We start from the raw sequence: 26803 nt of genomic DNA on the forward strand, positions 1-26803 counted from the left end.
GTTTTCCTATAAAAATCACCTCCCAGTATATGAATAAGCCAGGAATGTGTGGGTTATTGCCTTGAAGAGGAATTCATTTGGAATAATCGCGCTTTTTAGGAATGACTGTGGAACACTTAACAGAGTGTTTTATTTTATTTTGTGCATATAGAATCAAAGAGTCACAAAATGGCATGAGTTGGATGGGACCTCAAAGATCATCTTGTTAGATTAGACAGGGTTATCCCCCACCAGCTCAGGCTGTGCAAGGCCCCGTCCAACCGAGACCTGAACACCTCCAGGGCTGGAGCATCCACAGTTTCTCTGGGCAGCTGCACCAGTCCTCACCACACCCTGAGTGACCCCCTATTACCTATCCTGAGTCTCCCCTCTTCTAGTTTTAAACCATTCCCCTTGTCCTAACACTATCAAATTTTAATGTAGAGTAGTTGGCTCTGTCTTACCTGGAAATGAGACCAGGAGCCATAAAGCTGCAAGACTTAGTGGACAGAAAGAACATCTCTGTGCAAAACTTTCCATACTTTTCAGACTTTCTAGATGTCTTAGAATAGTGTGTGGCACTTTAGATGTTTGTAAATCATGAAAATTTCAGGAACGGTGTCCTCTTTCAACCTACAAGTGTTAAGTCATCTTTTCTGTTCCAGATTAGTGGAAAAATAAGGGGAAATGTTTCTGCACCATTGTGTTAAAACTTGCCTTCATAAATGCTTTCAGATATGAACATGTACATATTTTTTGGATTGTAAGGGCTTTCATTTTTAACTGAGCTATACTGAATCACTGAGGGTCACAAAAGGAAATTTAGAACTGCTATTATGACAGTTATTTTCATCCAAAAAGTAGATCATATGTAATGGCATACACATTTGATGTACTGAGGAAACTTAGTTGAAATACAGCTATGAAGCAAGGGCTGTCATAGCTATGCACTGTAGAGACTTAACCATGTATGTTGTATCCTTGGAGAATAATTAGGAGTAATAAAGCTGTATCGGAGGAGGATCTTGTGAAACTTTTACGAAGAAAATGCTGTTTGTTTTGATGCTGCATTTGCAAAGAGGAGATTAAAAAAATACTGTCGCTGGAGGCTTTTTACAATAAATAGCATAGACGATACAGCCCCTTGTTAGTGTTAGTTACTGCACTAGATTCAGTTATAGACTGCTGCACAGTAAGTGATTCTCAAACCTCCACCAGCTGCCCCCTGCTATCAGACCAGCTGGTTTTCACTCTGAAGATGCAGAGGAAATTCATTCTTCCTTCCAGTGTACTGTTAAAAAAAAACCTCACACTGTCAAGCCTGGTCAACAGCTACATCCAGGTTTAGCTTGTTCCTGCGTGTGTATCAATTCTGATTGAAAGAAGATAGTTTTACCTTGCTCTCCTGAAGTCACAAACTGTCTGCTCTGTGGTGAAGGTTACTGCTGCTGGTAAGATGCTTTTGTAACTTATAGTGATGATATAGCATGAGTTCACCTTGAGAAGTCATGTCTTCCTCTAGCAGTTCTGAGTCCACAAGGCATGTTGCTGTGCTTGGATGTTCTATCTGAGCCCTCCCCTGAGTCAGGACACTCAGTGACCCAGCCTGCCTAGCCAGACAGCAGTGTTCTGGCAGCTTTTATGCACAGCTTTGTGACCTTACAACCTCACTTGAAGCTGTGGGTATCATGAGCTTCTCATCCAGCTCCATGGGGAATGTGCATCTGGCAAAGCAGAAAAACAACCTCAGCAAATGAATTTCCTGATCAGAAAAACCTTACTTTTGAAAAATCTGGGGAACTAGAAATATTTTAAAAGAACAGCAAAAAATTCTTGACCCTTAGCCTTAAGTACTTTGTCTCTCCCATTTATCTGGGCCTTCTTGCCACTCCCAGTAGGAAATTCTGCTTGTCTTTCTGTTCTGTGTTCTTTAAGTATTTCATAGAATCATAGAATCATTTGAGTTGGAAGAGATCTTCAGAGGTCATCTAGTCCAACTCCTCTGCAATGAACAGGGCGCCTACAGCTAGATCAGGTTGCTCAGAGCGTGGTCTAGCCTGGTCTTGAATGTCTCCAGGGATGGGGCATCTACCACCTCTCTGGGCAGCCTGTTCCAGTGCCTCGGAAAACAACTCAAAGCACAACTTGGTGCAGCAAGCTTCACTAGCAGCCACATCCAGAACAGGCCACCTCCTCCCCTGCCTTCATCCAGCTCTGCATCTTACAAAACCCAAAGCCCATGCTGCCCAGCCAGTCCAGGACTAGGGGTAGCTATCAGGTGGGCCCTGCCTTTAGCCCTATGCCCAGAACTATGCTGACAAACACACTGTAGAAAACTTTTACCCTCACTGTAAAAGCCTTTTCCCTTATACCCAAGTTGGTAGTTTGGAGTTGAATTCAGGAACTTGATAATTTTTGAGTACTTACATAGACTACTTTTCCAGCCTTGGGTTTTTTAAATTGTTAGTATTATTTTATTTTGATACTTGATAGACCAAACTGCAGTCAGTATAGTGGTTTTGTCCTTATACAAAATGGTGCATTCTGTAATTGAATAACACTGTACATCATTGTGCCTAAACAGAGTGTGGCTTTAACATAAATTTCAGCATAGTTAGATTGCCGTAAGTTTTCTGTGGTTTGTAAATACAGAATTATTTTCTTGCATATTGGAATTTTCTGTAGCTTAGTACTGTGCAGATTCTGTGCTTCTCTAAACTAAAATCTAACCTATGTTATGCAGCTAAGTTTGGAAAAGTTCCTGTATGTGAGGTATTTGGATTCCATATTGCATCTTACGTGCGTTACTGTGGCATTTTGAAATATTAGAGATACATACAGGAATAACAGTAAAGCATTCATGTGTTGCTCTGTAAAAGAGATTTTTTGCTTTTCAGGATTTCCTAGGTATGGATATTTACCTTATGCTTGCTTTGTGTGTTGAGAACCTCTGTTTTTCTTCCACATTTGGTCTTGCATTGAAGTATGGTTCTAGCTTAGTGACTGGTTCATTTATTTTCTGATGCTCTACATACAGGTAGGACACAACTCATACTGTTTATTTTTTGTGTGTGTAATTTTGAGCACTGTTCAGAAAATGACTTTCTGGCTGTTTAGAGTAACACTATATGTCCCTTCTTGAGAACATTCAGTTAATCCTGAAAACACCCCAGATTTCACTTCCAATTTCACATAATATTTGCTTAGTTTTCCTCAGCATCATAATGAACTGCTCTGTGTATAAAAGTCTAAAGATTGTCTACCAGTTCATTTATTTTCACAAGTTAAGCACGAAGGTAGTTCAGCATATCCCTCCTTATTAATCATTATGCAGATAGGTGATTTTACTGCAGTGTTTTTTCATAGTTCAGATACTGCTCTAAGCTTTGAGAGCTTTTGTATAAACGAGCAGTGAAGGATCTTAAATAAAGCTTCCACTTTCTTGGCATGTTTCAAAATATAGTTATTTAATCATGCATCTAAGTTTGTCTTGAAGACTATGATTTCAGATGCTTGTTAAAATTTTAGGCATCCACACTGAATTAATTGTTTTTTTTCAGCTATTGTCCCTTACATAAGATTTTATGTTACTGTTGATGAACATGTCATTACTATGTTAATAACAGCAGTAACATAACAGTGGATAGAACCTAAATGTTATTCTGTTGAAAAGAAATTAAACATGGTAGAAATAAAAACAGGGCAGTTGTCTGACTTGTCAGATATATTCATTACTTTTAATTTGTTTCCAGAATAACATGTATTACTGTGAAAGCATTTCTTAAAATATCATTCACATTAATTTTCTAGTCATCTTACTTGACTTCCAGATTAGTTGTGTCTGATGTTTCCACAACACACAGCTTCTAAATTAGCCTTCCCAAATTAGTTTTTTTTTTTAATTATGGGCAGGTTTGTTTTTTTTTTAAGTCCTGAGGAGCAGTAAGGAAATTAGTACCTTTTCAAATTAATCTTTCACGCAAAATACGTGTTCACATTAGTGCAGCTGCTTTTAGAAATATTTTCTGCTGTGGTACTTACTTGAAGTTAAATTGTTTGAACTTCAGATACCCAGTTTTCTACTCAAAAAAAGATTTAATTATGTTTTGATAATTTTGACTACAAGGGTTGATATTCATTTCATACCTTTCTGTAGTTTGTCATTCCTTTTGCTGTAGGACATTAATGCCTTGTGTGACCTAGTTTCCCATGTCTCTTTTCCACAAGATCATACTTAGAGGGGCATTTCAAGTATGTTATATATGAATGTATAAAACGGTCATTGAAAACACAGGGCAATCACAGTGCATGTTTGTTCTAAGTGAGTTTATTCCAGCTCCCCAGTCCACTGTAAGGCATGAATAATACTGTGTGGTTATGAGTCCATAATGCAATGTGACACTTGCATTTAGAGTGGGATCTAGTTGCCTGAAAATGGCATTTAATGCCGTTTTGGATTCCTCTAATTTTCCATGGTGAAGTGAGGTTATAAAATAACAGTAGAAACTTGTTGGAAACTGAATTCTAATCTGTGTATGTGTCTGTGTAACTGTTGTAAGATCAAGTAAGTGATTTAACTTCTGTTGTAGAAAGGTAGAAATCTGCTTTGATCTTATTTTATGCCGTGATTTTTACGGTTGTCGAATTGGCACATGCAGTAATAAACATACTCTTCTTCTTAGAGAAAAACTGTAGACCAGATTATTGTGGATGGTAATAAATGGGTGAGGGATTTTTTCCAGTTCAATAGCTGAATTTCTCTTATCTAGAGCAATATGCATTTAACACAGGCATATCAGGTTTTGGTATACTTCTGAAACTGCTGTTGTCAGTCACTACTTTTAGTTACATTAAATGTGATTTTGTTTTGTAATTAGATGTATTTCAGATATTTTTTCTTTTGTTACCCATTTTCCTTTTAAAGATTTTTTTACTTTGCTTTCTCATTTCTGTCGTACATTCAGGATGTGCATAACTGTTACAAGTTGAGTCAGGAAAACTGATGTAGAAAATGAGTTTACAAACACATGTTGCTGCTTCCACAGGGGAAGAATTGTTTGAAGTTTTCCCAGTTATGTGTTCTTCATCCAGCTGAAGGATTTCTGTTCTTGGTGTGCAGGTTGTAATGGTTTTAAGAGTTTTGTTTTAGTCTTCAAACACTGCACCACAGTAAAGCTCTTAAAATCTAAGTATACGGAGATGACTGTCCAAAACCAGCTTTGTTTAGCAGTGCTAATAAGGACTCTAAACATAAAACTAGAGAAAGTACTGTATTAGTCTTTTGTTGTTGGTTGATTTTCCTATCCTGTTAATGGCTGAGGAAGACAGCCGTACTGCATACTGCAGAGATAGTGATAAAAAGTAGTTGACATGCACTTCTTACAGTGTTTATTCTTGTAACTAACTGATGATATAGAAGGACGGTTTGGCTAATAAACCACAAGGACTAACATTCAGGCATCGACCAACCAAAATCTGACTTGTCATACCGTTAACAATAGTGTATTTTGGATGAAAGTGCACAAAGCAGAATGCAGAATTACCAGCCGGATGCATATCTCATAAATCATAGGTCTCAGAACTCTTCAGTCTGCAGCAGCTTTCACTGTTCTTCATTCAAGTCCATTTTGATGCATTTTTAAACGTATTTAGGGCTGACAGCATCCCAGGGAACCACAAGGCTCTTCTTAATACTGTGGTTGCTGGTTGGGTTTTGCTGCCTTTTAGAGATGGTGTCCACTCATGCCTAGCTTAGTTTGTGTAGGCCTTGGTCAGTGTAATAAAATGATTCCATGTGATTTTATGTGTGAACCTATGTTTTCATGTCATAATAGCATTTTCTCTGGGTGATAAGGTTATTTGAGCAGTAAATCTTCTACTGTAAGGTCAGGTGTCAGGTCTTGATATTTGATCTAAGTGTGCATGAGTTAAATTTGTACAATAACTTTTAAAGAGCTGTAATCTTTGGCAGTTTGGTCAATAAATTCACAGTAGTGCACATTGAGAGGCAGAAATTTGAAGGACTGTGTAAAAGACTTGGTCTGAGTAAAAAGTCAATTTTTGGATTCATCCAAACTCTTCTACCTGATTAGAGTCTTACCAGTTCAGATATTATCTGAGAATGACAGCATTTTGTGCTGAAGGAAGTTACAGGATTGCATTAATTGGATTGTCACTCCATAAGTCCATTAGTGACTACTTTTTCTGACAATAATGGTATGCTGACAATTGATTCATGCACAGTAATGGCTTTACTTAGCTACTGCTCAAATTGCTAATTTTTATATTCCCATTCCCAGATTTTACTTTTATCTTCCACAATTTTCCTTGATAGTAAAGTACTCCTAAAAGTATTAAATTAAAATTCTTAAAATATTATGTTCCCATGAATGATATCTTCTGCCAAAAACTTTGCTGTCTGCTCCAAAGATTTTATGTATAGCATGATTTCTAATGCATTCTGACTGAATACATGGTTTTAGTGTTAAGAGCAGATCAGTAGAACCCTTATTGTCTTGTCAGTTTCTTTCCTTGTCAAAAGAAAAATCAGTATTACTGTTGAAAATAATAATACATGGAGATCATAATAATCTAAATGTAGAATTGGGATTTTTCATAAGCAGTGAAAAAGGAGGGATGGAATAAAGTACATGTTTTCAGTACCACTGAAATGGTATTTTCGATGTGCATTACCTGAATTAGAAAGTAAGATTTCCTGCATTTTGTCCAAAAACATTACTATATATCGTTTATTTTCCACATAGCAGTAAAGCTAATAGTAAGAGCTGTATTTGTTCATTTTGCAGAACACAAATCAACTTCACAGTAGCTATTGACTTCACAGCCTCAAATGGTAAGAATAAAAATAAGCTTTTATATTCTCATGCTGTGCTTAGTTTTAAGACACTTTAAAAACACTTTTTAGAAGTGTTTATGTGTGTGTACTATGTCAGGATTCTGCTTAACTACTTTGTATTACGAATTATTTGTTTACCTGGCACCACCTGAAGTCAGCTGAGCAACAACAGACTAGAAACCAATTCCTGTCCAGAAATGCTGGACAAACAGCAGATAGAAATTTTCTATTAAAAAATACATACTGAATTGCATAAATAGGAGCAACTTGCAGTTGTTTACATACTTTGTAATTTTTTTGTGTCCATTCATTATTGCTGTGAGCAAATTGGCTAAATTGGAAGACTCCATTGAGAAGTACAAATCAGAGGAGTTTCAAGTAGAGTGAGGCTGAAGAATGGTGAAACAGGAAAGTTTTGATTTTCCTGCAGAATTGTTTTCAGAAACTTGTAATACATTAGTAAATTTCATGATAGGAGTGTGTATTACACTACAAAAGTGACACAAATTCTCAGTTGAAGTCACAATCTCTTGCTATCATTTCGTTGGTGAGAAAGCTTACAGGTCCTAGTATTAACCTATTAAAGATGTACTAAGAATGTTGCATTGTTACCTGTTTTAACCACAGTTACATTTGTAGGAAATAGGTTTGTTTCCTTTTCAATTTCTTCTTTCCTAGATTTCTGTCATTTTTAAGAGAGAAAATCTGGGAGTGATTCAGTTGTAAAGTAAACCTGACTCTTGCTTCAACAGGTAACCCTTCACAACCTACTTCACTGCACTATATGAATCCCTATCAGCTGAATGCATATGGCATGGCACTGAAAGCAGTAGGTGAAATTATTCAGGACTATGATAGTGATAAAATGTTCCCAGCTCTAGGTTTTGGAGCTAGACTGCCTCCAGATGGAAGAGTATCGCATGAATTTGCACTGGTAAGCAAATATATAAAAATTTATTTAAATTTCTTACCACAACCTAATTTGGGGGAGGAAGAGTTGTCTTTTGTAGTTAATAGGAAAAGTAATTACAGAAAATGTTTGAATTCTTAGGTCTAAAAGACTCGTTTCAAAATTTCTCATCGTAGTGAAGTTGCTGACAGACATCCAGAGTCCCTGTAGGCCAAAAATAGTAATAAAGAAACCTCATCAATAGCAGCATGAGAAACAAAAATACTTCAGTTTGAAGCTAATCTTACCTTGATATGTAATTGAATCATGACCCAATTTTTTTTTAATTATTGTTGTTGTTCTCTGTAACCTGTCTTTTACAGGCTGCTGGTTTAGAGGTGTCTAGAGGTAACTAGAGTTACCTTAGTGGAGTATAGGATGAGATTCCAGGAATAAATCTGAGATCTTGTACACATGCCAATTAAATTACAAAACTAAAATCTGACTGGAAATTATTGAGCCAGAACTGGTGCTCCTAAATGTGACTCTAGTTTGTCATTTGCCCTGTAATTTGTACCTTAAATGCACACCAAGAAATGCCTTTTACTGTTCAATGTAAGGACTACTTAATTCCATTTATGTCTGGGAACCTGTTTCAGTGATCCAGACTGCATACAGTACAAGGCTGCAAAAACTTCTTCCCTAGGCAGCTAACAGTCAGAACCAACCATGGCACTTACTGTGGATATTGGTAGCAAACTTTGAATAGATTCTTAAATTTTGTTAAAAATGTGCACTAGATAGTATTCACTAAAATGCATCATTTCTGCTTCATAACTATTTTTAGAGATTAATCCCTTCTTATTTTCTTTAGAATGGAAACCCTCAAAATCCATACTGCCATGGCATTGATGGTGTAATGGAGGCATATTATAGAAGTCTAAAATCAGTCCAGCTTTACGGACCAACAAACTTTGCCCCTGTAATTAATCATGTAGCCAGGTAAGCATAACGAGTACTTTGCAGAAACTTTTTATTTTCAGTACTACTATTGCACTATTAATGATCAAGAGTTACATGATGCTAAAACATAGAAAAATGTATTTACAATGTGGTTTTTTTCACTCATTCTAACATGATTGACTTACACTTGTTAGTAGATCTGAATACTGTGTGCTAGTATTTTGCATTTAATTCCAGTCCCTACTGCTTGTGTACAAACAAGTGTTCAACAAGTTAATGGACTCTGGGGCTTTTCTACCCATCTGTATGGCTTTCTGTGAGTTGTAGATTCCATTTCACTCACACTCTTCCAAACTCTTTCAAATGTTGTTGTTATAGCATCTTATTTATAGGCAGCATTCACTTGCAAATTTACTGTTAGAATATTCTGAGTAACATCATGAACATCATTAGACAGATACCCTGTCCAGTGACCAGTGAGGTAATGAATATTCTGTACTTGAGCATACATACCATAGTATTTATTTTTTCCCTGCTCTCAATGCTACTCATGACCACTTCTATTACAAAGTTTTGCTTAACCTTCACAGCACTAAGAGCCTTTTTGAAGGCAGTGACTAGACTTGTTTCAGTCAAATAAAAAAGTAAGTGAAACAGCACGTTCCATGCAAAAAAAAGTTCTTCACCAACTGTATAGGATAGCAAGAGCAAGCAAATTCTAGTCTTGGTTTCTGATATACAGGCCATAGAATTTAATAAAACTGTTGCAGACTCACTATCTTTCAGAACTTTTCAAATCTTCAAGAGCTGCTTATTTTCAAAGAACAGTTGCTTCTTGTGGCCTTTGACTGTGGCAAGACTGGAATGGTGTTGGTTGTGTTTTGTCTTATATTCAGGTATAGTACAGGGAGAAGCTCGAGTCTCGAGAATATACAAGTGTATCACAGTGTACAGTGGGTTGTGCTATCACAGTTAATTATTTGGGATTGTCCTCCATTAAATTTAAAAAATACAGTTCCTTCTCATGTAAATTGCTCTTATATAAAGGTTTGTTTTACTATCGCAGTGTTCTTTTTTTCCCCCCTTAGATACGCTGCTTCAGTTAAAGATGGCTCCCAGTATTTTGTTCTTCTCATTATTACAGATGGAGTTATTTCAGATATGGCTCAGACAAAAGAATCCATAGTGAATGTAAGTTTTGCTGAAAATGCTGAAATATGAAATATCTTTCTAGGCACTAATATTTTAAGAAGTAAACTGAATCTATCATTATCTTAAATATTAAATTAGTTTCATAAATTAACCATTCTTTCCAAACAGCAAAAAAAAAAATGATTATGTATGAAGATGAGGAGAAATTAAAAGCTGTATCTCAGCTTAATTACTGTTTGATGGAAAGTCTCTTCTAACACTGAATGTTCATATAACTTCTGTCATCTGCTTCTTGACTCTTCCTCCTTCATGCACTCCTACTATGCAGTACTACATGATGAACTGTGATGAACTTTATCCATCTAGTAATTGCAGACAGCTTTTATTTTTGTTTTTTTCCTCACCTCCTAAAAACTGCTCCAAATTGTCTGGTCCCAAATGCCAAGCATAACTGTCAGCTAATTTCCTTTTAGATAGTTGCCCCGAATTTTAAAAATCAAGATTTTTCCTCAAGTTCCTTTAAATTATTATTTAAAACATTGTTTTAGATGTTTTTTCTCTTTCAAACTGCTGTGCTTTTAAGTAATACTCTACACTACAAACTGTTCTTCTGTCCCTGGAAAATGTCAGATGGAAGTACACAAAAAACCCATCCAGAGTTTGAGAAGGCCTGTTCCAATAGTTTTGAATGCACCACAGTGTCATGTCAAAACAAAAGTTATAGAATTAGGTGGCATACTTTTGAAGGCCCACTTTCACTACTTCCTGTAGACAGCTGCAGCACCATTTCAGTTTGTAGGGTGCACAGGAGAATATTACTGGAATGTTCTGTCTCTCACTGGAAAGCAGGATGCCCTCAAGTTCTAGCCAGCAGCATATGGACAGAGTCTGCATGTCAGTGAGCTCTGTGAATGATAAATTTTTACAACAGCTTGAGCTGTGTTTGAAGGTACAGGTTTACTTCCTTTCCAATATTAAAATAGGATAAAGCCACTCTCAGTTTTAAAGGGGATAAACAAACTTTTCATCTTACAAGTTCATCCTCTTGTCTAGCTTAGAAGTTTGGAATAGAGCCTTTTTTTAGGTGTCAGAAAAGCTCCATGGGGAAGAAAGAGAAACTTTTGATTTAACTCCCCTTCAATTCCAAGTCCATATGGAGGGTGAGTATGAGACCAGAAAGTTCATCTGGTTGTTACTTTGTAAGATTAACTATTTGATCACTAAGAAATACAGAGAACCCTTGTTTTGAAAAGTAATTAATTTTTAAGAATAATAGCTGATGTTCTGCAAACGTCTGGAGGTACAGAAGATGTGTTTTTTGCCTAGAATGAGCAAAAGTTCAGGAATTTTGAATACTTTTGATGAAGATGCATTTTCATTTTTCTTTATAGCTCTTGAAGTGTGAGCACAGTATACTGTAACAGGACTAATTAAATGCTTCCTGGTAGCATTTTCCAGTCATGATAATATTTGGAATAATGAAAAAAGGGACAGATGTTAAATACAAGCTGATGTGTATAAAACTGAGAAAGAGTGTGTTTCATTTTTTAATACTGTGCTTTATGCATCCTTCTTGTTACAGCATGTGTGTCAGACCTGTTCTGCTTTATCAAACTGTTCAAAGGTTATACTGTCATTCAGAAAATGCCAACACCAAGTTTATATGCTGAAGTTGAACTCTGTCTTTTCACTGACCTTGCCACTTATGGTTTCATATACATAGTATCATGTAATACTCTGTCTACCTGATTAGGAATATTTTTGAAGAATGTTAAATTTAAACTCCAAGATTCTCGAAAACATCTGAAAACCAGAACATGTTCTGTGCCTTTAAATAGTGCCTTCATATCCAAAAAAATACTTTACTCTTACTGTCAGTGGTTTATGCACTATACTGCAACTCAGTTATAGTTATGCTCTATTTATCGTCCTTTATCACAGAACGGCTGAAGTTGCAAGGACCTCTGGGTCCATCTGATCCAATCTCTTCTCAAGCAGAGACACCCAGAGCTGCTTGCCTAGGACCAAAGAGTGGTGACACACTGGAACAGGTTGCCCAAGGAGGTTGTGGATGCCCCATCCCTGGAGGCATTCAAGGCCAGGCTGGATGTGGCTCTGGGCAGCCTGGTCTGGTGGTTGGCGACCTGCACACAGCAGGGGGTTGAAACCAGATGGTCACTGCGGTCCTTTTCAACCCAGGCCATTCTATGATTCTATGACCATGTCCAGATGGCTTTTACCAGCATTTTTCATAGTGCATTAGTATTTAAATTAATAATTTAAAGTAAAAACTAATAAATAGTGTTTGCTACCAAATTTTAGATAGAAGACTGACTATGTAGTATCAGTTCATAATGAAATTGCAGTCAATGCACAATATACACTGTACAGTATAGAATGCTGTAGCACAATGATGATTTATAGGATGTCATATTTTCATTGTTTTAAATAGCATGTATACAGTAATTGTGTGTCTTCAGCTTGGTTTTACATAGAGTTTTATGACAGATCAAGAATGGGAAGTGGGAATGGTGCATTTAAAAAGCGAATGTATTTTAGATGAGGCAAAATAATGCCTTCTATATTCCAGAAGAAAACTATAAGTCTGCTCTGAAGCCACTTTACTTGAAGCTTCAGTTGAGCTGATTTTAATTTAGGAAGAAATCTTCATCTATGATTTTCGGCCAGAGTAGACTCCTGTTTAAAATGACTGTGGATATTTCACAGTTCAGGTTAGAAAATCACCAGATATTCATCAGAATATCAAAATATCAAAAAATCTTTCACAGTGAGGGTGGTGAGACACTGAAACAGGTTACCTGGTGTTGTGGTTGATGCCCTGTGCCTGCAGACTTTAAAGGTGAGGCTGGATAAGGCCCTTGGCAACCTGACCTAGCTGTGGTATCCCTGTTCACTGCAGGGGAGTTGGACTGGATGGCCCTCAGAGATTCCTTTCAACTCAAAGGATTCTGTGATCACAATAAGAAACATTTCTCAGCCCTGACATTTGTTAGATGTTTTATTTTTTTACTGTTATCCTCCTGAAAAGAGCCAGTTTCAGAAGATATCTGTAGTGGACATCTAGTGCTGTCAGGGCAGGGGAGTCCAGTATTTATGATGCTGTCTTCATAATTTTTAAGGTTTTACAGAGGGTTCATTCAGGGAAAGCCATCTTTTCATTTTTTCATTGAATGAAAAAGGTTAAGTAAAATTAGAATTCTTAACCATAACATAATTTAATATCTTGTTTGCTTTGTGCATGGATGACTAACTTGAATAAAAATTTTCATTCATGGAAGAATCAGAAGATACATATTGCTCAAATTGAAGATTTATTCTCCTCATCATTTTAGGATATTAGGATAAGGAATTGTTCTTTAAAGCTTCACTTCTGTATGTTTTTTTATTCATATTGTTTTTGCATCTTACATAATATTGGCTGAAGTTATGTAATATATTAAACCTCTTTTTCTTGTTCTTTCAAAGGCTTCAAAGCTTCCAATGTCAATAATTATAGTGGGAGTAGGGCCAGCAGAGTTTGATGGTAAGTGTTTTAGTATTTTTTTTCTAGAATGTTTTATATTTGTTTACGTATCTGTAATATGTGGCTTTTGAAACACATACTGTTCTTCACGTAATATGGAACAAGCAGTAAGTACTGTTGACATTTCCAGCTGGATTGATTGATAACTCAGTATGATTACAAGCTACCATGTTGAGCCCCTCAGGCTCTCTCTTCAAGTCATGGAATCATATGGGGGCTGAGCATTTACAGTGCTCTAGAAAATGGAGGAGGGGAAGAATAAAATAAGCATACTGAAGTAATTTTGAATTTCTGAAACATCAATATTTAATTGCTGTGTGATGTGTCAGTTGACTGGAAATATTGATCACCTGTTCTTACTGCAGTAATAAAATACAAAGGAAAATAAGTTTGAGGCAGTGATCTGAGTTAAGCCGGGTTTCACTTTATAACAGAAGTGAGCCTTACTGTCTAGCAGCAGTGGGAGAATATTACAGGAGGAAATAAATCACCAAGGTTATTTACATATTCTTTCATTAGATGTTCTGGAATAGCACTCTCTATTCCAGTGAATTAGCCACTTCAGTTATTTGAACTAATTTATCGATTGGCATCTTGTGTATCACCACAGAATGAAATGTAGATGCTCCATGTAGATCTGATCTTCAAAGGTATACATCCTTTTTTTTCCATTTGAGTACTTCTGGTTAGGCAGTATGTCTCTATGTGTACAGATATATAATGTGAATAGTCATTAATGATAGTACATTTTAGTTCTTACACAAATATTCTAGGAGTATGGCAAGTGTTATGTTAGTGTTTAAGTATTGTATTCCTTGAAGAGATTGTCCAAGCTGACATTTATTCTTCAGATGATTGTATGCTGCAGTCAAAGGGAAGAGACCATTTGTCTTCATAAATGCACAGATGGGAAATGTTGCATTGCCTCCTACGGTACTGACCTAAAACCCGGCCAGGACCAAATGACCGCACGCAGACACCAATATGATGAACAGCAAAATGGCGTTTATTACACGTGAACTCTAGCTTATATAACCTATGTGCTTCGTCTACGCCCCTAAGGGCACGTGCCACACATCAATCATAGAGCAGGGACAGGGCCTATCGCGTCACATCCCGTGGGGGGGTCTCGCAGTTGCTGACAACAGGGAAATTTGCGAGCTCTATGTTTTCTTGATAATCCTCTAGTCCTATATTACTTACTTGTCTCTCATCCTTCCTTCGCCTTTTTCCCTTTCTCCCTGTTTGTCCCATCCTTGGGTTTGCCCAGACTCCTCTTGATTCAGTCTGGACATGAAGGTTCCATCTCCCTTTTACTTCTGGAGATTGAATTTATGGAGTTCTTGGGATGTCATTCCTATAGCGTTTCTTAAAGCAGGATTCTGTGTTACTTCAGGATATAGTTTCCATTTTCTGGGAGGAGCTGTCTATCAGCCTCCGAGTAGGAAGGCCCTACAGAGGGTTTTGGACGGGCTGGATTGCTGGGCTGAGGCCAAGGGGATTAAGTTCAACAAATCTAAGTACTAGGTACTGCACTTTGGCCACAACAGCCCCAGGCAATGCTACAGGCTTAGGGCAGAGTGGGTGGAAGACTGTAGAGAAAGTGAACATGGGGTATGGGTTGATGTTTGGCTGAACATGAGCCAGCAGTGCGCCCAGGTGGCCAAGAAAGCCAATGGCTTCCTGGCTTGTATAAGAAAGTCTTGCCAGTAGGAGCAGGGAAATGATCATCCCTTTGTACTCAGCCCTGGTGAAGTTGAACCTCAAGTGCTGTGTTCAGTTCTGGGCCCCTCACTACAGGAAAGACATTGAGGCCCTGAAGTGTGTTCAGAGACGGCCAGCAAAGCTGTAGAGGGGTCTGAACACAGGTGTGATGAGGAGCAGCTGAGGGAGCTGGGATTGTTCAGTCTGGAGAAGAGGAGGCCCAGGGGAGACCTTAGGACTCTACAATGTAGTGAAGGGAGGTTGTGGTGATGTGAGATTGGGCTTCTTCTCTAGTGGAGGGAATGGCCTCAAGTTGCACCACGGGAGATTCAAGTTGGACATTAGGAAATAATTCTCTGAGAGAGTGGTCAGGCACTGGAACAGACTGCTCGGGGGTAGTGGAGTCACCATCCCCTGGAGGCGATCAAGAAATTTTTAGATGTTGTACTGAGGGACATGGTTTAGTGGCAGATATTGGTGATAGGTAGACAGTTGGACTGGATGATCTTACAGTTCTTTTCCAACCATGGCAATTCTGTGATTCTTTGGACTTAGGTTCCAGGTGAAATGCATCTAGTAGGTCTATGCCAAATCTGTAGTCCCATAGCGCTGAAGAGGGCAGAGAAATATTTGTCCTGTATGCAGAGGTTCTTTCTAGAGAAGACAGTTTGATCATCTTTGTTGCCAGCACTGAAGAAGTGTGTGTAGGAGCATGTACTGTTTTAAAATTCAAGGGCCAGTCAAACCTAAGTTCCATTGTAGAGAGACTAAGCTACTCCTCTCTGGATACTACTGCCCAGTCTAGGTCTCAAAGCCTCTGGGCGATGCCAGTAGGGTAAAAGATAAAAGTGTGGAGTTCCAATATATGATGGGCTTTCTAACTATCTTTGCAAGAAATATATTCTTTCATTTTGTTTGAACTTGGTTCCTGGTGATTTTATTTACACTTTCACGTTCTTGCATTGGAAGAGCTGGCATTTGAAATTTTGTCTTCAGTGAGCTCAACCCAGTTTGTAAACACGTAAGATGCTCCAGCGCAGCAGTGCTTTGATTTTCATACAGTGTACTGAAAGAAGAGTTGTGGGATTCTTGATTCAATGGCTGAGCAATGATTTGTGACCATAGGTCCCCCCATTGTCACACTGACCAGAGAGCAGGCATGCCACTTAATAGAAATCTGGAATAGCCTTGGATATATGGACAACTTCAGAGATTTCCTGGACCCTGTTGAAAAAGATGCAAGAGTTAGCCAAAAATCTTAACAGTGTTCTTTTAAAAGCACCTAATTCCTGTGTCATTACAGTCATTATATTCCCATTATGAGTGATATTACCATGCTGTGCTACATTCTTTGATATCTTCTGTAACAATAATTTCTGAAGATGAATTTTTATCCATCTACGCAAGTATGAACATAGCCATACAGAAATGAAATACTTGCTGGTTTGGGAATCAGAAGAATATGATGGACCTTGTTGTAGTGTGTTATGTCCTGAAGATGATAATAAAGACAAAATGTAGGTATCATCAACATGAAAAAATGCAAAATAGCTACTATGCATGATGGCAATGATCTTATGATTTACCTAAAGATAGCACTTGTTGATTCTGTTGCTCTAAAGTGTAGACTGACTAAAATTTTTCTCAGTAATGTTTTTTTGAGGGGAGTAGATTAACTCATAGATAAATTAATTTATTTCTTCTTTTAAGCTATGGAAGAACTGGATGGCGATGTAGTCAGGATTTCTTCAAGAGGAAAGTTTGCAGAAAGAGACATTGTGCAGGTGGGATAGAAAAATTTATCTAATAATTATATTTTACTGATCCTGTTTGCCATGAATTCATGTTTTGTCTATCTTCCTTCCTTTCATTTTACCATAGCATTGATGAACTTTATCTTGGGATGTTTATAAAAACTTCAGAAACTCTTTGTGGTGCCTTACAGGCCTTTATATAGGACAAAGATACTGAATGTATTTTGTATTTTATATTTGTATATAAATTTGTATATATATATAAATTTGTATATATATTTGTATTTTATAATGACCCCTAACCGGCAGCACAGAAATAAAGTCTTAGGATTATACAGCAACAGGAGAAGTGTTAGTTTCCTTTGTGTTCCAGGTACTGCAATCTTACGTGAGTCTGTAAAAAAGAATTGCAACATTTTTGGAAATCAGCAGTACCTAGGCCGTAGCAAATGTATTTAAAATGCCTAGGATATCTTTCCATTCCTCTAACTGCCAGCCCAGAAGTGTTATGAGTGACTCCCATTTCCTGTGACCTGCCTGCCACATACGACCCTGCAGATATCTCATGCCTTAAGGTACTCCAAATGACAGCAGATGTCTCTGTTTAGGTGACTGAGCCAAACCCTAATACCCTATTCTCACCTGCATTCCATGTGCTGCTCCACTTCTCTGCTCTGGTTCTGTTCCTGTTCTGTTCTGCTCTCTACAATCATTCAGTCAGCCCTTTGGTTGTCACTGATGCCTAAGCAGTCACATGCAGGGTGGTATAGTAGTTTTGTGTGCTCTTATCCATGGTAATCATCCTTCTTCCTTAGGGCAGTAAATCTCTAGAAGTCCACAGGTTTTCCAGAATATTTAATCTGTGCTCTGGCATCCTTTCTTCCTACCTCATTATGTACCACTTGGACAGACTTAATTTCATTTTGCAAAAATTTATGATGCAAAAATTGCATCATAAACTAGATGCAAATTTTTTATTTTTATGGGATACTGGAGGAAAACCAAACACAGAGAAAAGGATTTGATGGCCCAGCACACTAGTCATGCGTGCTAAAGGAAGTATTGATGCTGACAGATGAAAAGCAGCAAACTTCTCAAAAATCAGATCAACCTGACAACTGTAGAAGGAATGATATTTGCCCAAGATACCTGGACTAAGTCAGCTATAAACAAGCTGCAAGTGCTTCTGGACCCCAAAGTAGTTTTTCTGCAAATGTGAGCCATGTCAGGATTTTTAAAGCTAATTCAGATATTTCTAACATGCATAGCACTATGCACTTTTAATAAATGCTAGGAAGTTGTACGTAATTCCTCCAAACAATAGCAGCTCCAAAAGCTGCCATTTACATTGAAAGAGCATAAATAAAGGGCTCTTCAAATGTTCTTCAGATGTTCTTCAGAACTTCTTCAAATGCTATAAAAATGCTATAAAAAAGGTTACTGAAAGTGTTATGCATCAGAAACATTCTACTTTCTTCTGAGATTAAAAAAATACAACTAAACTTCCTTCAATTTTTTAGAATTCATTGCATCTCAGAAATGTAATAAAACATTTCCTCGATATGAACATCTCTCATTCAGAACTTTGCCCCAAGTCATACCAGATTAGCTGAAGGCAGTACTATTTTGTGCTCCTTCTGTCTAAATAATAACAAATACATTATGTGCTAGCTACATAATAAAGAGGGATAATGTCAAACGCTTTAAGTTTACTATGACCTTTATTTGGTATATGGTAGGATGAAAATGACTTGCTTTTATAAAATAAGTATTCAAATGTAAAAAGATAACCTTTTTTTTGTTTTAGGTTAGTTAAAGTTAGTTTGTAAAGCTAACTTAATTTTAGCAGTTGATATATCTATTACATTTACTACTCATTGCAGTTCAAGGAAAGATTTGATCTTGTTTTTCCCTCCTTGATAATAAACACAGGTGTTGTAGGGACTCTGAATTATACGCCTACCAGCTCTTCCTCAGTTTACTGAAGTTTTGCTTTTTTGTTATCCTCTTTCTATTTAAGAAGTTTTGACCAAAAAAAAAAAAACAAAAAAACTTATGGTAATGTATGTATAGTTTCTGTTGAGAATTTTATATATTAAAATCATAAACTATCATGCTAAAGGAAAAGCATTTTGTATTCTTTCCATTTCCCTTCGATCTTTCTTCTGTCTTTCATTATATTCCTCTACCACTCCTACTTGTTCTGTGTGGTTGCTCTAGGCCTTGTTGTGCATATGTGTATCTGTACATATGTTTCTGTCTGTAGTTCCTCTAACTCTTCTGATATCTGTATCCCATAAGGAGAGGGGAGAACTAATTTAGGCCACCCATACTGTGTAACTGCATTGCTTAAATAGCCTCACTTTGCTGCCAAAATTATGGTCTGAGTTTTCATGTCTGTAAGTAAATGGGATTGAAATGGGATACTTTCTGATTCTTAACCCAGACTGCATATGCTTTTTACAAGACTGCCATTGCATTAGGAAATGAAAAAATGTGAGATAGACACTAAGCTTATCCCTTCACAGCTCAGTGTGTAAGCCTACAGACTACAGAGGTTTTTCCATTTGTTTGTTACTCTTCTAACTTCATGCTTCTGGGGACAGTTAGATTTATTCTTTCCAATAAGCTGATGGAGTTTAAGAAGGAGCAAGCTGTTGAAACTGAGCAGTACTGTACTGACTTCTGAAAACTGGTGATGGGTTTTCTTGTGTGTGTGAGAGAGAGAAAAAAACGAGTCAGTACTAGAAAATGTCACAGTATCTACTTGCTTCTAATGTTGAAAAGTCACTGAATAAACATAGAAGTGGCTATTAAAGTTAATTAATTATGGATCTGCAGATGCTTTGCTTCGTACCCTAAAATCAGGTTCCTTTTTGCCCATTGTTCTCCCACCTGTATAGTTGCATGGTCTTGCTGCTTGGGTTTGAGTGTAACGTAGTATTTGCATAGTGCAAATACATAGGATCAAAGCTGTTTTTTCTGTCAATTTGAGAACTCCATCATCTATGGAGTTAGGCAGAGTCAACTGAGTTGAATCCCTACACAATCTATAGCAATGCTGTTTGCTCAGAACAATTTTTGTTTTTCAGCTATTTTAATTTTGATGAGCAAGCTATGTTTTTCATATGCTGGTTCTTTTAAGCATTTTTTAAATATTGCCTCCACTGAAAACACAGAAATTCATTACAGAAAAAAAAAAAAAGCCAACACCGTAGCTGAATGATAGCAATAAACATCCAGTTTCATAAGTCCAGAGTGAGAATTGCTTTTCAAATGATGAAAAAATAATTTAATTAAGTTCCTTATTGATAAAATGTTGTCTTTCTCTTTCCCTCCCCACCCCCCAAGAGTTTCTTGATTTATTTACTATATTAAATAAATTTCTTCTGTTTCTGGAAAACTGTCAGGCTCTCAGAAGTGCAATGTAAGCTGAACTCCCACTGTAATTCAGTGGTTCCCTTATCTTGAAAGCTTTAGTGTTTTTTTAGTAAAACAAAAATTAATGTAAAACCTTGGTTGGTGTGCATCCAAGAAGACAAAATGTTTCACGCTGGGATGATGGGCAAAAGAGTCTGCATATTTTAGAGTTCAACCAAAAGGTTAGAGATCCCTGGGTTTGGCTTCTCAATGAGTTCTAGTTTAATTGTGGAGTATTATGTGCAAAAGGTTTACATTCAAGTCTTCTCTGTTTCTTTAGAGGACAAAGATACCATTAGGGTTTGTATTCAAGCATAGTCTAGTATATCAGTACCAGATGTAACTTTGGACACTGAATCCTGGTTCTGAAAAGTCACCCAGCTGCAGTCCTGAGATAGGCTCCAAAATCCGAGCAAGAAATAGAATTCCTAATAAACCTTCCTTTTGGCACAACGTATTACGTAGCTTAACCCACTGCATCTCTGTGTGCTGTCTGTTGTGAATAAAAATCAAGGAGCCCAGATTGTTTCTTTTTTCCTTACCAGCAGCATGAGCATCTTATTAGTCTGACCTCCAAGGCAGAGCTGGTAGCTGCCTTCTTGGTGTTGTAGATTTGGGTACGACATAACAAGTTCTTATTTGAAATCAATTTTTTTTTTTTGCTTAAAATCTTGGTATGTTTATTGGTGTTCAGTTAAAAGAATAAATGTTCACAGTGGTGGTTCACAATCCTACTGAGTCTAATAAAAATGATCAACATTATAAAGTCATCCTTTCTGTTTTGTTCACTTCAGATAGCAAACATTCTTCCTACAAATTCTGGTAGGTGAGGCCATGGAGAAGACTTGTAAGCCAAAAATAGCTTTGTATGGAAGAAGTTGAGAGATATTCCAGATGTGTCAGTAAAGCACATAGCTGATAATCTGAGCCAGCCATGGTTTGAGAATGTTTCTATCAGAAAATGGATTTTTTTAGGTATAATATGTATATATATAACATAGATGTCTATAGATATATTTATAATATGAAGTGTACAAGGTAGTATATTAATATTACTGCCTAGATCAAGTTTTCTCATTTTTGTATTTTAAGATGTATTTTGCATCTGCATCATGACCTGTGTGAACGTATCTTTTCTTTTATAGTTTGTGCCATTCCGGGATTACATTGACAGAAGTGGAAACCATGTGTTAAGCATGGCAAGACTTGCTAAGGATGTTCTGGCTGAGATTCCAGACCAGTTTCTGTCCTACATGAGAGTCAGGGGAATAAAGCCATCACCTGCACCACCACCCTATACACCTCCTATTCATGTGTTACAGACTCAAATATGAGCACTCCAAAGTGCTCAGCATTCTTCACAATTCAAGAGTCTCTGGATGCAGCAGTAGCTTTTTGGAGCTAGAAAAATTCTCTTCACATACCAAAATTCTTCATATGGTTGCATGAGCAACTGGAAAGCTTTTAAATGCTAGGATCAAAATGTTGATGTTCTGAGTCTTTTTCTTTTGACAGAAGCCCTACTTTTTTGATCTATTTATTGGAGAGGAAAGCACAAGTCAGGATTTCAACTCAGAAGATATGTCCTCTCTGAATACTGTGTGTACATAAATGTATAGGAATGCTATTCCTCTGTATCAATGTTTACATGTTACTATTTTTAAATTTCAGTACTTTTATAAATATTCTTAAGAATAAAAGTTTGGAATATTGATTCACACATCTTCGAGCTTGCAATAGTTTGTCACAAGATCACAGGAGAAGCAATATCTCTTTGAATGTTTGTCCAGACAAATACAGATGAAAGCTAAGAAAAGGACAGATAGGTGTGTTTTCCAATACCTGAATTGCTTCAGTTGGTTCTCAGTAATCTATCCATTTTACAGTCTGAGAATAAGCTCCTAAAATGTGAATGTCATAATTACATATGACTTCTGACTAGGTCCAAATTTCAAGGGGGAGGAATGTGTATTTTTTCAGAGATTCTCCAGTTTCTAAGTTTATCTGAGTTTACAGTTTTTTAAACTAGTTACTGAAGCAAATTAGAAGAGTTACTTGCTATAAGTAATTAAAGAAAATTACCTCAAATCAGAACTTTGAGTGTTACAGTTGACTCACTGAGCTCATTAAATCTTTCCATGCATTCCTTAAAGCAGTGGAAATTTTGCATCAGAAAAGTCTTTTGGAGTGATTACAGCAGATGTTTTATAATGGATCATTTTAAACTTAATTTAAAATTACGACATTTTGTCTAGATTGCCCATTCAAAGGGATGCTGGCTCTTAATATTTGGGTTTATATTGTCATTTAATCACATTTCCATTCAGGATGCATGAATGATAATGTTAATTAACTGGTTTAAAAATTGCACAACCATGTTGCTTTGTGCACAATTTTGTGTACCAAACTACCCAAAAATTTTATTATATGCCTGTTCATATATAATTATGAAATGATTTTGCATGTACAGTTTTTACAAAATACACAGTTTTGTGAGTTTGTGTCAGATATATTTTATTTAGAACTAATGGCCTTAAATTTCACAGAACTCCTGAAATGATTGTGAGTTGCCTTCAAATACTGTTAAAAAGGAACATTTTTAATTTTTTGTGCGTCACAGTTGTAACTGTCCTGTAACGTAACTTATTTTCTTTGCATATAACCCGTTTACTACTTCTGTTTCTTACTACTGTATGTGGTAATGTACAGTATGAAACTACGGTGCGTTTTTTAAGCATGAAAACTTTTTTTCCAGAAAGTGTATCTTCAATATTAATGGCATATAACTCTGTAATTGCAGAATCTTCCATTTTTAAATATATTTAAATTCCTTCAGTCTCATGCAGGAAATTCCTTTTTTTTTTTTTTTTTTTTTTTTTTTCCAGATAATTATCTGTTAGTAAAAAATAAATATAAAAAAAGTATTAAAAAGTGTTTTTTTGGTAAAAAAAAAAAAAAGTTTTATTTTTATTTCAAAATGGTTTTTACATAAATATGGACTTTAATTTTCTCACCAAAATATGTATTTCTTAGTGGATTGATGTTGCATGAATGACATTTGATACCTGACAAATTTTGATGAAAGTGCATCATAAAGAATATGTTTAAATCTACTGCATGGTGGTGGTGGTCTCCTTCCATCTTCTGCATTTATTTTTCATTCTTACGTTGTTGGCATTTTTTAAAGAGCTGAATTGATACCATACTTCTGTTCCTTCATACTGCTAGACAGGTTTTTATGATGCCATTTGATTTATTCACAGCAGCCTATTGATTAAGCTGTTTTCCTTTCTAAAGTCAAGACGACCAACTTCTTTTTCTTGCTTTCCTTGCAGTTCTTGTTTTTTCTTGCAGTTCTTCCAACTTCTTGTTTCTTCACCTTTTATCTAGTGCTTAGATATCTGTCAGGTGTTTTACCTCGCATTTATTTATTTCAGATTGAGTTGGGCAGAAAAAGGAAGAGTAAGTTCATTAGCTGTCATTTAATCAGCACCTTTTATTGATGCAAATATTGGTCTTGTAACTAATTTAACAAGTGAAGAAACTTGTAAAGATAGGTATGATTTAATCAGTTTAATTAATAACTTAAGGATTGATCAGAATTATTTTTTCTATCTAGCCCAAGTACCAACCTGTTGTATCCTACACTGCTGTTTTTCTTTCTGTTTGGCATTGGAGAGTAGACCTAAGTTAAGTCAGTGCACTCTGTGTTCTGGTGGGAAAAGACTTTCCAGACTGGTTGACACTGCCCTGTATGTTTGACGTCTTCATTCTGTAATGTGTATGGGACTGTAACTTCAGTCATGCCCATAGTAAGGTTGAGAGTTAGTGGTCATAATTTTCATTTCTCTGGAATGCCAGCTGCATGTCGCCCTCCCACAGACCATAACAGAGGAACATCTGTTGGACAGACAGCAGAGCATGAAGGCTCTTGGCAATTTAAGGTAATGCTGCCCAGTCTGGGCTGTTCTGTTTTACCACTTTGTATTCCACGCATTCCATAATTAATTCTCCTCTTATTCTTGTATGCAAAAATGTGGCTGCTGAAGGCCTAGAAAGGAGATGCATAATACCTCTGCCACAGAGACTGAAACAAAACAACACAGAGCATTCAGGAGGCTAAGGCTAATGGTGAGTATGTGCTACATCAAATAGGAAGCTTTGTGAGACTGAAGAGAAACATTTGCATGAGTGAGGAATTTTAGATGCACTGGAACAGGTTGCCCAAAAGGTTGTGGATGCCCCATCCCTGGAGGCGTTCAAGGCCAGGCTGGATGTGGCTCTGGGCAGCCTGGTCTGGTGGTTGGCGACCTGCACACAGCAGGGGGTTGAAACCAGATGGTCACTGTGGTCCTTTTCAACCCAGGCCATTCTAGGATTCTATGATTCTAGAACTCAAGGGGTAAACCAAATGGTGTGTGTGAGAACTGTAAAAATAGTGAAATGCTGTAACATGAAATTACAGACATGCTACCAAAGCTCAGTTGTACAGTGACTGTGGAGTAGCAGAGAGTTTTTGTATTTGATCAAGGTAAAATATGATGTTAGGTGACAAAATGAGTTGCCCTGAAAGGGGAGCTCTATGAGGAGAGTGTTCTTCCTTTGGTATCCATCTTTGAACAGATGTTTTACTCATAACCAATGCAGGAAATTATGTGGCAGAGTGCAAACTGTAGCAATATTCTACCAATTAGGAAGGACACTGCCTCATGGAGAATAGAATTTGAGAGTTCAAATCAAGCTTTTAGGCTTGATTCAGATTAGTCTGGAATTGTTTGCTGATCTGTAAGGAGAAATTAGTTTGATTTTAGTTACATAAACAGGATTCTGTAATTGTAGGGAAAGGTGACAGCCTGTTCAACAGAATCCATGTGGACTTCAAATCAGCTTCTGTACACAAAGAGGTTTGTTAAGTATAGTCCCCTGAGAAATACTTAAAAGAGGAGAAGAATTCAAAAGAACAGGTATTCTCTGAGAAGATGCACTTTAAAAAGCTGGAGATTCAAAGCTAAATAGGGTCAGATTAAATTCACTCCAGAATACTTTAAAAAAAAAGTGGTTGAAACAATCAGAATGATACATGATTGTCGTCTTTGAGAAGTAATAAAAGGACACCAAATGACAAATTATGCCAGTGCAGCAGGAAACCAGGGAGCATAGTAAGAGGTTATTGAGGCCGTGTCGGATGTTTTAAACAGAAATGTCAAAAAGAATAAAAAAGGAGAACATGCTGACATGGGTAAATGTAAAAGATATGCACAGACACGTGTAAAAAAAACAGAGTGAATAATTAGTCTTGAGAAAGCTGAAATGCTCAATGTCTTTTTCTTTCAGTCGTCACATAAGAGGAATAATTAAACGGTCAATTCCAAATAATGGTCGTTATTGCTTAAACCTAGCTTTGCAGCTACCAATGCAAATGCCTATTTTTTGGAAGAGCAATGTAATGAGCTTTAGGATAAAGGAGCAAACAGCCATCGTTCTCTTTATTAACACTCTAAGATGACATTTTGAAGGCAAAACAGGAGTTGACAGCTTCATTTGAAGTGTTACATAATCCCAAATTGGTTAGACTTTGTTCAGAGAAATGCTAGCAGTCTTTCATCATCAAAAAGGAAAATATACCCGTTGATAATCCATGGGGACCTGAGGGACTTGTCTTGCCTTTGGTACTGTTTAGTGACAGCCATTGATGGTGTAATATATGCAAAGTTTTTATTAATTTAGCAGGTTGTATTAACTGTAGATAATTCAAAGTCTTTCAAACATAGAATCAGAGAAATTGAATGGCCTGTGTTGAAAAGGACCACAGTGACCATCCGGTTTCAACCCCCTGCTGTGTGCAGGTCGCCAACTACCAGACCAGGCTGCCCAGAGCCACATCCAGCCTGGCCTTGAACGCCTCCAGGGGTGGGGCATCCACAGCCTCTTTGAGCAACCTGTTCCAGTGTGTCACCACCTCTGAGTGAAGAACTTCCTCCTAATATCTAACCTAAACCTCTCTGTCTCTTTCTAAAATCCTTCCCCTTGTCCTACCACTGTCCACTCTCGTAAACAGTCATAACATGAATTTAAAACTTAAACTAAATTGTATGGATTATAAAAAAATTGCTGTAAGTAGAGCAAATTAAATGAGTGAAGACAGGTAAGAGTAATTAAGTAACAAAAACCTTTCCAATTGTACTTCATGGCCATGCAGCAATTCTGGGGAGAACAACAGCAACAATACAACAGAGGTTTGTCCTGGTTTCAGCTGTGACAGTTTTCTTCCTAGTGGCTGGTATGGTGCCATGCTTTGGACTGAGGATGGAAATGATGTTGGTAACAGACGGATGTATTAGTTCTTGCAGAGCAGTGCTTACTCTAAGAGAAACATTCCAGCTTCTCGTGCAGCAAGGGGCTGAGAGTGTGCATGGAGCCAGGAGGGCACAGCAGTGGGACAGCTGATAGAAAGTGGCCAAAGGCACATCCTGTATCATTGCACAGGGGTGGCCTCCCTGCCAGAGGTTGGCTCTAACTCTTTTAAGATCACAGTGAACTTC

At 37.1% G+C, this 26803-nt stretch overlaps 1 protein-coding gene across 1 annotated transcript in view; it reads left to right on the forward strand.

The window, feature by feature from the left end:
• The window catches only part of CPNE8 (copine 8), a 91339-nt gene extending 68246 nt beyond the window's left edge, over positions 1 to 23093 (forward strand). Inside the window, exons 14-20 of the mRNA XM_042872761.1 lie at positions 6786 to 6832; positions 7588 to 7769; positions 8599 to 8726; positions 9776 to 9878; positions 13326 to 13383; positions 16798 to 16871; positions 21407 to 23093. Of these exons, the coding sequence (XP_042728695.1) occupies positions 6786 to 6832; positions 7588 to 7769; positions 8599 to 8726; positions 9776 to 9878; positions 13326 to 13383; positions 16798 to 16871; positions 21407 to 21595 (781 nt within the window). The 3' untranslated portion in view covers positions 21596 to 23093. The remainder of the gene's footprint in view (positions 1 to 6785; positions 6833 to 7587; positions 7770 to 8598; positions 8727 to 9775; positions 9879 to 13325; positions 13384 to 16797; positions 16872 to 21406) is intronic.
• The last annotated feature ends 3710 nt before the right edge of the window (positions 23094 to 26803 follow it).

Source organism: Lagopus leucura, unplaced genomic scaffold, assembly GCF_019238085.1.
Source record: "Lagopus leucura isolate 7727_CA_CO unplaced genomic scaffold, USGS_WTPT01 Super-Scaffold_100008, whole genome shotgun sequence".
In the NCBI taxonomy this organism is placed as follows: Eukaryota; Metazoa; Chordata; class Aves; order Galliformes; family Phasianidae; genus Lagopus; species Lagopus leucura.